Source organism: Protomyctophum parallelum (genome assembly GCF_964188405.1).
Source record: "Protomyctophum parallelum genome assembly, chromosome: 6".
In the NCBI taxonomy this organism is placed as follows: Eukaryota; Metazoa; Chordata; class Actinopteri; order Myctophiformes; family Myctophidae; genus Protomyctophum; species Protomyctophum parallelum.
The window spans coordinates 6,130,306-6,142,789 of NC_139701.1; the positions used below are offsets into that span (position 1 = coordinate 6,130,306).

Sequence of the window (12,484 nt, forward strand, 5' to 3'; positions counted from 1 at the left end):
ACCGTCCCAACAAACAGTGAGCCAAAAAGCATTAAGGAAATGATTTAACAAAAACACATACTGGATTTGTATTTCTCACCACCACAGGTCTGAGAAAAGGGGGACCTGCACACGACACTTGCCGGTTTTAGAACTTTTATTTATTTTATTTCTCGACACAAAATATAATTTTAGCCATACTGTAGTCTCACCACAAAATATAATTTTGGCCATACTGTAGTCTCACCACAAAATATAATTTTAGCCATACTGTAGTAGTGTAGTCTCACCACAAAATATAATTTTAGCCATACTGTAGTCTCACCACAAAATATAATTTTAGCCATAATCAATCATGCAACCCTACCACACACTACATAATAAAAACTATAGTGGTCATCCACTAATGAGTCTAGTCAGCCAGCCTGTACTTTAAGAATACATTAGGTCCTGCTAATAATGGTCGGGTTGCCTGGCAAAGTGGTTAGGAGACCAATTTACCAGCGTCTGGCTGGTGTCCATTTCACTCACACGGTCTACTCAGGTGAAGTTCACATCCTCCATTAAATAGCCTAGAGCTGTGGATGGAGTAGAATCAACTGGTCAACATTGCAGGCCTTTCACTGCCAAGCCAAGCAGACAAAACTCCAGTTACGCCGTTACTGCCCTATGTTGTAAATAACTTCCTTATCACTTGGTTACGTTTATATGTACTAACTGTGCCATGTCGCTGTGAATATGGAATGTGAATATGGATAATGTGTCATCTTCTGATAGTGGAATACCAAGACAAACTGCTGTTGCTGTATATACTACAGTAATGTACTGTAGTGATTGTGATTTCCCTTAAGAAAATGTCACTTGGATGGAAGCCTCATCTCATTTGCTAATCTATTTGCTTCAATGGAAAACATGGGATGTCCAGAGTCCTCCTTCCAGACCAGAGTGGAGTGGCTGGCTTTCTGCCATGAACCTGAAGTCATCATAAATGACATCAGGGGTTGACACAAAGGTCTCAGAGGCACTTACAAGTACAGGTCATGTTCTACTTGCCCAAAAGGTCATGCGCACTTGCATGAAAAGTTAATTGTACATTATAAAATGATACGTAAATTTATCATTCAATTTAACACTTTTTGATTATGGGTTCACTTATATTTTTTAAGTGTTGCAACAGTGAAAACAGCAGATTATAGGCAAACAATGCTCTAATTTTACTGGCCACGTTCATGTGTTTAGACAGACGATATCGGGTGTTGTGATTATAGACGGTTGCTTCCCCTCTAAAAATGAGCACTGCCTGGGGCAGGTAAATATTAACCCTTACTACTGTAAGTGTCAATGCCTGAATTAAACATATTGATTAGGAAACTCATTAGAAAGCTCATAGCGCGCCACCGAGTGGCACGCTACGAGCTTGTAGGAGAAACATAGCTTTTTCAGAAAACTGTCAGGATGTAGAAGACATTTTTTTAATCTGATCTCAGGTCAGAATGGGTTAAGTCGCATGACGGTGCATGTCACACATCAAACACAGCCGACCTGGAAGCTCACAACACATTGCATCCGAGTTGCGTTGTGAGCTTGTAGGTCTGCTATTTTATGTGCACGGCACACAATACATGCAACGGAGCATGAACCAGGCTAGAGACATGCTGTACACATGCAGTACAGCAGATCTAGTAGAATGTGACAGCAAGGAAATTTGTAGGCATGAATTTGAATATTTCGTTAAGCTAGGAAGCTGAAATTAAAACGTACATATCACTGGATCTGTTAAGAATTATGCACTGCAGCACTAGTACTGTAGCCAATTTGAATACATCGAGGGAATTAAAATGGACATTTCTATGGAAACCAGGAAAAGTGCCTAAGATGAGCCCAACACATTCAGATGTTGGTGAGGCTGTGGTCAGTGGTGCACATATTGGAAATCAAATGACACTCACATAGTATGGACATGGCCTAAGTTGAGAACTTTTTAGGGCCCGAAAGAGCGACCGGTCCATCCGCCCGCACACATACACATACTGTGCGGACATACAACAGTTTGTTGTATGAACAAAGCTGCTGTACTTATTTACCTCATACTAAGCATTTAAAGTATGAGGTATACCGTATACCGTATACCGTATAAATAAAGTACAGCAGCCTTGTGTTCATACAACAGAAAGATTGCGTATTGGGCAAGACTGACGTTATGCATCTTTCATGAGTCAGGACCTTTCACTGCTTTGACATTCCGTTTTTTCTCCAAAAGTTGAATGTTGCCACTACTGTTGGAGCAGCCATAAACTACACAGGTTCATCCCGATGTTATGGGCATCTTTGTAAAGTTAGTGTTAGTAAAAAGCAGGTAAAAGAGTAACGTTTGAGCAGACTAACATCAGTCACTCTACCATTCAATGTAGTAGAAGACCGGCAAGTTCACACCGCAGATATGTCGTCTCCGCCTACAGGAAATACGTTTGCTGCGACCAGCAATTAGTCTATACATACAGCACTCATCCCGTTTACCCATTACACACACTCATAATTATTTACCTCTATTGTACAGTTACACAATGTGCCAGAGGACACAGTCAGCCCATTCTTCTGCCAATTCACTCAAGTCTACCCACTCGGTCAGTCAGAGAGTCAAATAGACACAAAACAATGAATTGATGACATAACATCCCACACACACAAAATATGGCACTCACAGCAGAGAGCTGCAGACTACTATGAGACGCTAAATATAGACTTATCTTTTGCACTTGATAACACAATAACAACCTTTTTCTCCTGAGGGTCCAACAGCTGGAAACATTGCACTTTTAGGGCAAACTCATTAAATAGAGTGAGTCGTTATCATGAGAGGTTACTATACTATACTAAGCTATCGGGTTGTAGCAGAGATAACGAGCAGCATGGACAGGTTCGGGTGCTTTCTACAATCTACAGACAAGTTTCCATTTGAAAGGTTTGTCAATTCTAAGTGCATTCCAAAGAAGTTGAATGCATGGTTTGTTTTGTTTGGTCACACCAAACCAAAACACCAAATTTGATTTGGTCAAAAATGGTAGTACCAGCATTCAAATCCGAGGGGGGGTAAAAATAAATGTGGTCGTGGAACAACCTACAGTCCAGACTAAAATTGGCATTGAAAGTTCCTTTGAGAGGTTTCAAAAGGATCATCTTTGAGGTACAGTCCAACACCTGCACGTTTGGATATGTAGTGTACTAGCCTATGTTCATGCCTATATATTTATTATCTCCGTTTATATTTTGTACATTGTGTATTTGCCCTGCCACTAAAAGATTAGCACTTTGGTGATTTGTTGCATTTATTTCATAGGTATTTTGAGGTGTATCAGGGATGTTTTATTTGCCGTTTAATAATGTAACGTACTGTAGCATTGAAGTGTAATTTTATTTCTGCCGACTTGGCCAGTTCTCACTTGTAAAAGAGACAGTCTCAATGTGTTTTTAACTGGTTAAATAAAGGTTAAATAAAATAAATAAAAATAGCAGATGGGAAACATGATGATCATTTACCTATAATCTGCTGGCATATAGGGGAGAAAAGGTCCTATTTTCTTTCTCTGCCGTTTTAAAAGTCTCCAAGCAAGGTTCACTGAGTTTGGACTGCTGTGCTGTTTTGGGAGACAGTGAAGGGGAGATAGGGTTTCATGGGAACATGTATTGCAGCCCTGCTTCAGGTCATTGGCTGTGATGAATAATGTACCATAGGGCAGGAGACTTTAACAATAAAGTTGACCGATAATGGAGTGTGAGTGAAGGGATGACTACAGTAGATGAAGAAAAGCCTCAGAATAGGAGGGAGCTCAGATGGCTACAGCTATACAGTAGGTACACGTTGATGTGGCAACAGTGGCAGGAGGAGGCAATAGGGACAATAGAGTAAATCTTGGATATTGTGCACTCAAGATGACATTTAACAAAGAATCACCAGCATTACAGAAAGGCATTCTCTAATTAAGATATCCTCTTGATGATAAAAAAAAACAATTTAAAATAAGAATAAACTTTGAAATAACCTTGCAATGCATTCGCTAAACAGTATCAAGACTGACTGGCTGTGTTAACAGAGAGAGTGTTCGCTTTAGCTGACCTGTGAGTTCATGGCGAGTTCTATTGACAGTCAGCAGCTGTACAATGTGGAACACACTCAATGGCACAGAATCATATTCTCTCTAGACCTCTACAGAAGGAAGCTGGATTGTTTCGTGTCAGTGCAGGTGTCACGGACGCCGGTGAATGAATGTTGGATGCTGGATGTCTGTACAGGGCTGGCTGACCGTGAGGATATCCTGAACTGTTGGGAAGGAGGCATGGTGGGGTAACGGTGCTCTCTCACCGTCGATTCAGATAGGAACAAAATGGGTATTTGGAGTTTGTACTTGTCTTGGTACACAATGCTAGTGTTGTTACTTTAAACAATGGTCCAGAAAGTAATTATGGGAACCTGTAGCATATTACCTACCTATCGGGAACATTGGACACATTCCAAAGTATTCCCAATGACTAATCAAAGTCACATATAAGGGACTTATTGTTTCTGCTACAAATCTTTGGCCGACTTGACAGCTGCTGTCCTCAAGATGATATAAGTTAGTTAGGTGAGTCGAAACTAAACTCTGATGAGGGACTAATGATAAGACCAAAGTAAAAACCACATAGTCAGGAGACTCAGCCCTACAAATTAAAAAATGGATTTCCTGGCAAATCTGTCAAGGTCAACCACGGACACTCAAGAACTACAACAGAACAGGCTAGTGTTAGTGCTCCACTCCACAACAAAAAGCTGCCTGGACTGATGATGCTGCCTGCATGCCAAACATTTACATTCCACTAATCAACCAAATATATAATATTGGACATGAGGCATGAGCAAACCCATTAAAAGGTTGTGTACAAAACACAAAAGTAAAACAGTCAGTAATTAGTGCTTACGTTCAGTTTGTCATGCATCACATTCTGTGGAACAAACTCCCCAAGTATTATAGCAGGTCTGTTATAACTCTGTTCTTTTAAATTGAAGGAAGATAAATAAATATCTATATATAAACTGCTGCCTTTTGAGGGTTTTGAATCATTTCTTGAGTGTGCAAGAATGACTGCAGACTCACCACCCATTTTCCACTCACCTCTTCAGAGTTCAGACTATCTCTCACCCCCTAGCACTCCTCGTCCTCATTCCTTAGTTGCTAATTACATTATAAAGACGTAACATGTTGGTTAGTTGTTCACTGATATATAAATAGACATACACCGTTTTCAAATCCACAGATGCTAAGAAAGTAATTTGCAGTACAAGTACATATACTGTAGCAGTTATGTGTTGAGACAAATATTAGGTTTGATGTTTACTGCCTGGTATCCTAGATAAACCTTATCCAAGATGAACCTGGGTTGAAGAAAAAAACAAAGTTGTCCTTAACGTACCTTTTTATTTTACTTGACCATTTACCCTGTTTGTTGACTGTGGTTCATGTAATTTGGTCTGATCCACATTGCATGTGGTTCTGGATAAGAGCGTCTGTGCTAAATTGTAAATTGCATGCTGTCAAGTGTGTGTGTTTGCTTGAAGCATGGCCTCTTCCCTATTGATCTGTTGTTTGGATGCCCACTGTGAGTCCTTCTGAAAAGCACCTCGATTCCCTTCTTCTACTGCAGGGATGCTCAGCCTTTTTTTTTTAACGTTTTGTTTTATCTGATACCCAAAGCTACACTGTAATGGTTCATAAACTATGAATCATTTACCCGGGGGCCCCCTGGAACCTCCTAGCGGACCCCTGGAACCTCCTAGCGGACCCCTGGAACCTCCTAGAGCCTGAGGACCCCTGGAACCTCCTAGAGGACCCCTGGAACCTCCTAGAGGACCCCTGGAACCTCCTAGAGGACAAGACCCCACATTGAGAAATGGTGCTCTACACCCAAAGACCCAAGGATCCCCAAATTGACACAAATTAGCATGCGGACTCCCATTTGAAAAGATATGTCAGGGACCCCCCATAAGAGACGTTTTTACAGCTCTAGCAGTGATTCTCAACCCGTTTAATATCAAGGACCTCCAGTTTGACATTCATTAGGCTACGGACCCCCATTTAATGGCATTTTCTATCTCTGGGACCCCAATTTATATAGTCAAATGGAACCGTTATACAGGGAAGCTTGGCTCACTGCTAGCTAGGATTGGAATTTGCTAATAACTGACATCCTCCAGTGGCCCATTTTCTCATTGGGCAGTTCAGCTATGATGATCCGTCATAGCGAAGCCCTAAAGCTTTTTAAGCAGGGACAAAATATCTTGCTAATAGATCACGGTGCAGTGAGCTGACCTCGCTATTTTTATAATTTATGCAGCATTGCAGCTTTCAAGAAAGACGTTTTCACCTCTGAAGTGCAATATCTAAAAAATAATTTATCACAATGGTGTTTTGTCTCATATATCAGTCAGTGATCACACCACCTACAGTAGCTGCATAATTTGGATTCCTTTTAACACACAACCAGAGTGGTTTTTGAGTCACTCTGGGTTAATTCAGTTGCTCCAGGGCAAGGCTACAAGGAGAAAGTGGAGCAATAGCTCTGGTCCAGCACCAAAGTGACTGTCAATGAGATAAATGTCTCAAAGCAGAGGTGCCTAAAGGCGCAAGATACACACAGCAAGCTAAGTCCTGACAAGTCTAACATGCCTAGTATGGACAGATAGTGCTTCTATGAAGTCTGTCTGTCTGTGTGTGTGTGTGTGTGTGTGTGTGTGTGTGTGTGTGTGTGTGTGTGTGTGTGTGTGTGTGTGTGTGTGTGTGTGTGAGAGAGAGAGAGAGAGATGAGTTCTATTGGAAACCAATGTTGTGTCAGTATTATTTTTTAAATTGTGATGTAAGTTTGCATCAGTCAAGACATCTTTGCTCTAGCCTACCTACTGCGTTGTTTTTGCAAACAAGAGATGTATCCCTGCATCCATCAGCCACAGGATCATAATTCCACCAATCAAGCATGCCAGTGATAATAAAAGCCCACTTGACAGTTGTCAAAACAGCCACCAAAGTTCACCAAAGCAGCACAGTAGCAGCTAACTGCTAACTGCCATTAGCCTGACAGGGAGGGAGCATAGTAGGCCGTGTTGGGACCCATGAAAAAGTGCTTAGAAAATGAGTTTCGTTCCCATGTCAAGCGAACTACGCATTCAATGCATTTTTTCATAGATAATACCCTTCTAGACTTTGGGTAAAAAGTTCTACTCATAAAAACCTGCTGTTTTTTTTTTATAGCCATAAATGTATAAACAGTTTATAACCAAAAAACGAAAATAGTGTGCTGCTGTTTTTGCTTGTAAAATGTGTTTTTGGCAACACATTTTTTTTCTCAAATGTCAAATGCATATACATAACATCTGACATAAGTATTGGTGCCTTTAGTTTACTCATATGTGAATTTATATCATGAAATGTAGCATATTTGTTAAAGAATATGCTTCAACTGAAGTGTTTGCCACACAGTACAATGAAACCTACACAGTAAATTGTGCCAAGAGCTTATGTTTCATACATAGAAAATGTCTCAACCTAATGTGTAATGAAAGGTAGAAAAGAAAATCAGGGCACCTTGGACCAACATGGCAGAAAATCTATCAAAATGTTACCACGCCCCCTAAATTGGAATAATGCAAAGAAATGGACAAGACTAAAAATTAAAGTACTAGAGGTCAGAATTATTACAACATATGGTATGAAACATTTATTTATTTACAAGTTCCGCAAAGTGTCACAGCATCTGTCATTTGTACATCCAACCCCCCCCCCCCCCCCCCCCCCCCCAGGAAATATATGAAAATACAAAATAGCATACAAATGTCATCATCCCATGTACCTCTTTCTTCTGTTTCCTTTGACACATTTTCACAGTCCTGGCAGTGACATAAATCAGTGCAAGACAGTTTTGCAGACATACATGAACATCTTTCAGTCTCACATTTGCTTTTTTACAATTACAGTGGACTACCTGCAACACACTATCAGGGGCAGGATTTCTAGTCAGCCATGTTACTTTTAACTCCCCATCCTGGGGGAATGGACAGTTCTGGCAAAGCTGATGATGCCGTACAGAATGATTTGTACCTTGCATCCTGAAACAAGTTCTGTGGCCCTTGTCTTTTAGACTGTGGATTGTGTTGAATGTAGGAGGTGCTTTCAATGTGTAAACTGACTTCGGCAGTGGCTGTCTGTCTGGTCTAGACATTGTTTCAACAACAGAACTTTGTAGCATAATGCCATTTGTATGGTGAGTAGTTCCACAACCTGACAGTGTCTCCTCCCCAAAATCAATGTTATCCCACACCAGTATGGTAGGTGCCTTCTTTGAGAACCCCTTAGGAATTTTGTCTCTGCCCTCTAGAAGTTGTAGTTGAGCTAGGCTAGTGTCTAGACTGACAACTGTGTTCCATGAAGCACAGTGTCCTAATCTATTCAGTAGTGACAGAACATTGGATGAACCTGTTAAAAACAGTTAGACCAAGACACAGTGACTTAGGCGTCTGCTTCCGACCTTTAGATGCACAATGTATTGACAAACAGATAAAACTTTTAGGTTTACATCTTCAGGAATATCAACATAACAGTCTAGTGTTGGTTCCTCTGTTGCACCTATAATCCAGGAAATTACATTGAATAGTTCAACTGGCACAACAGATTTTGCTTCAGAAACATTCAAATCCTCTGCTGTGGGAGGCCAAGGGCATTTCATACCGGGAGTTTCATTTACAAGTTCAATATCAGTCCTGCACTATACAGTGTCCTTGTGTGCTCTGTAGTTTGTCCAGATGTGTGTTCATTGTCACTTTCAGCTTGGCTTACCTCGTTGACTCAGTTGTGGTCGTGTCTGATGGATAGCCTGTCTAACAGTGTATCTGCTGATAATGTTTCAACAAAAACTAGTTCAGAGATGTTGCGTGTTGCAGCTGGGGGAAATCACGGGCCAACCGCCTTTTCAGTTTATCCTGCCTGCAAAATGAAAATATAGAAAAAGACGGGCACAAATGTATAAATAAAGGGATTTTTTCACAATGAGAAACAAATTAATTTAAACATAGTGTCATAGCCTTTCTTGTGAGCGAATAAATCAATAAAATTGAAACTTTTCAGTATGAAAGAGGTTCTTTTTTGTTTACTGAACTGTCAAGGACACAGTTACCTGTAGTCTGAAGCATCAATATCCTCATTCTTCTTAACAATGTCTATGAACTTCTTCCTTAGTTGGTTCATTTTCAGGATGACTCGTTCGCAGAATATGTTGTAGCTGGCAGCAAAGGGTTGTTAATTTCTGAAAACACACACACACACACACACACACACACACAGACAAAAAAATACTTAACATGTGCAAAGGTGTCTGCTGTCAACATTGTATCTAAAGACAGCCAAAATACAGAGTATATATATAGTATCACACATTTACAATTCAAAATGTAGGTGAAATTTGTTTTTGTATCTTCTATCCATTATATGGTTATGTAATATAAAAATAACAGTGACCTGCCCCCTTGACCTCCATGCATTCCTAATAATGTAGTAATTCAATCAGCAGTGTTTCAGTCTCTGTTCTGTAGATAAACACTTTTATCAATGATAAGTATAATATAATATAATAATATATAAATGCACTACATCACAAGACCACCGCCTTTCTATCTGCAAACTTCCTTACCCAAAAAGACATGATATTCAACATATTCAACAGAGTGATCCCACAAAGCCTTGGCCTCAAACACAGCACAGTTATCGTCATAATCAATATTTCACAGTCCAAAACTGGCAATGCATTTTCCAGTCCAATGTTAACGTGTGTGTGTGTGTGTGTGTGTGTGTGTGTGTGTGTGTGTGAGAGAGAGAGAGAGAGAGAGAGAGAGAGAGGGAGGGTGGTCGCTTACCTGACAGACACTGTTTCTGCTTGTGAAAGCTTCTTCCGTTTTCCAAAACAGTAATATATTTGTCCACAAATGATGCAGATGGCTGGAAGGACATGGCCAGCAGAAGGGACGGGCAAACCTGTCCGAGAACGACGTTTCTTTCGGGGGGTTTCAGACGTGACTGTCCGAGGCAGCGTTCTCTCTTCCCCCTGCACCGTCTGTGTGCAGCGTTTCTCGGCCAAACACAATCGTCTTTTACAAATAAAGCGACAGTAACACGTGGCGTGAAACACAGCGTCCTCGTTAGAGTCCTTTGATTCCCTTTTACGCACTTTTCCCCGCTGTTTTGGTTTATTTTTCCCCTCTTGGCTGGTTGAACTGGTGGCCGCCATTGCTCTAATATTATTATGGGAAGGGAATAAAGCTGCTACGCGATTGGTCCACGTGACCAAAACAACACCACTCCCCTTGCACATATTATTACGCCTTGTAAGAAATAGTCCCGTTTTAATTCGCGGATTATAAAATAACTGCAGGGCGGGACGAGTAGAACTTTTTTTTTAGTACTTTCTACCTATAAATCTCTTTTATGGAGAAAAAACTGTGTAGTCCCCCTTCCGTGGGAACGGACCTGAACGAAAAGGGACCTCACCACACGGCCTATAGGGAGGGAGTGGACTGAGGCTAACAAGTGTGTAGCTAGCTAGCCGGGGCTAACAGCAACTTACTGTTCTGGATCTTGCTCTTCCAACAGTCCCACGGAAGGTTCTTCTCCTTCTGGGTTCTCCTCTTGCACCGCTACGTCCTCGTGGAGAGATTTGACATCTGTGCCGCTGGTCTTCTTATTTTTCAGGATGCCTTTAATGGGTCGCGGAGCTGCCATTCCACACGCTGCTGTGTGTGTGTGTGTGTGTATGTGACCCACACCGGTGTTGTTGATATGATCGAAGTGGGCGGTTTTTTGTATTATTTTATTTCGTCCGTTTTCTAAATGAAAGCGTCCCCTGTCAACTTGTCAACAGTCAATTAGCGAAAGTAGATTATAATCGCAACGGTTCATAATCATAACTCCTCAATAAACTCGACCGGAATCTGTCATTCTGCATGACATGACAGCTCGGCATTTCATACTGCCTGCCCTGCTGTGCTGGCTGGCTGTCTGGCGCTGCTGGGAGACAGCAGCAGCAGGCACTTTACAACCGTTCAGGATACTATCGCGAGATGTCATACTGTATGCGTGCGTTGTTTTGAAGCCCGCACGACAGTGTCGCGCGCTTGGGTCGCGCGTACAAAATAGCGGACCCTGATGAGTCACATACGACTGGTGTCTGCAACCTTTTATAAATGAAGTGCCATGTTTGTATTTTCTAGATCGTCAGTGTGCCATATCAACATTAATTAATTGTAATGACACCACGTGAAAAATGCCAACATATTTTGCTTGTCCACAAATATAAAGTTTTTCCTTATTTTTAAATATTTTTCTTTCACGTCGTTATAATGATCATTATAGCCTACTCAGGGGCCGGGCAATAACAGAGTTCAGTTTTAATGAATGTAGAATGCAGGATGTAATTTACACACAAATGTGAGGGATTTGAATCATTTGACTCATTTTAAAAAATAGTTTATTTAAAACCAAAAATACTCTCTCACACACTTGCCAGTGTGCCTGTGGTGCACCCTCCTTTGTTTGTGCCAATGTTGGCACTGGTGCCTAAGGTTGCCTACCCCTGACATACGATATGACCGACTAATCTGAGTTCCCAGAAGTTTTATTTTTCGCCAAATCACTGACTAATATATATATATAATATAATATATATATATATCATGAGTCCCTCCCTCCCTGTACATGTACATTATGTACAAGCCTATATCTGCCAGGTTTGAGATTGAGAAAACCTATGCTGCATGCAGGAAGTGCAGATTATTTAAGATATGTAAACAATTTTACTCCCAATATATACATTAGTATTGAGAATTGGGGTGGTTGTATTTTGTCTCCCTATTTGATATCACGAAAGGTCATGTCTCACCGAGACACAGGACAGGATCTCGACTCAACTACCGGTACATAATTTAGCTTCGGATTTTGGTTCTATTTATCTATCATCATCAATATTGAATATCAATGGTCTTTTGTCAGGTGCGTGCTGTGAACAAAAAGTGTACCTCAGCCTTTTTTCAGCCTTATGTCACTGACATTACCAGTGTAACCAAGCAAGCAAGATACAAGTAACAAGGAACAGTGACAAATTAAACTCTGGGAAATGCCCATGTTAAACAACTTTAATGTAAAAATGTCCCATATAGCGTTCATAATGCAATCCAGGTATGAAGCCGTGGGCCGTATGCCGTGAGCCGTATGCGGGCTGCACTTTGGACATAGCCTATAGCTTCAGCCTTGATACCTTTTTTGGTCATAATGTAATGTGTAGGCCTACTCACTACTCACTGTACTGTTACATGATGACCAAAATAAAACATTGAAAGTGAAGTGAAGTGAATTACTCGTAGTGGAAGACATACTGAGATTGTTTTCTTAACCCATTTTGGGCGGGAACCCCTTTTGGTGTTAGCATCATCCAT

General features: G+C 40.9%; 1 protein-coding gene across 1 annotated transcript in view; it reads right to left on the reverse strand.

Annotated features, from left to right (window-relative positions):
- Positions 1–11,040, reverse strand: part of ppp1r2 (protein phosphatase 1, regulatory (inhibitor) subunit 2) — a 35,469-nt gene extending 24,429 nt beyond the window's left edge. Inside the window, exon 1 of the mRNA XM_083767463.1 lies at positions 10,621–11,040. Within this exon, the coding sequence (XP_083623589.1) occupies positions 10,621–10,775 (155 nt within the window). The 5' untranslated portion in view covers positions 10,776–11,040. The remainder of the gene's footprint in view (positions 1–10,620) is intronic.
- Between the last annotated feature and the right edge of the window lie 1,444 nt (positions 11,041–12,484).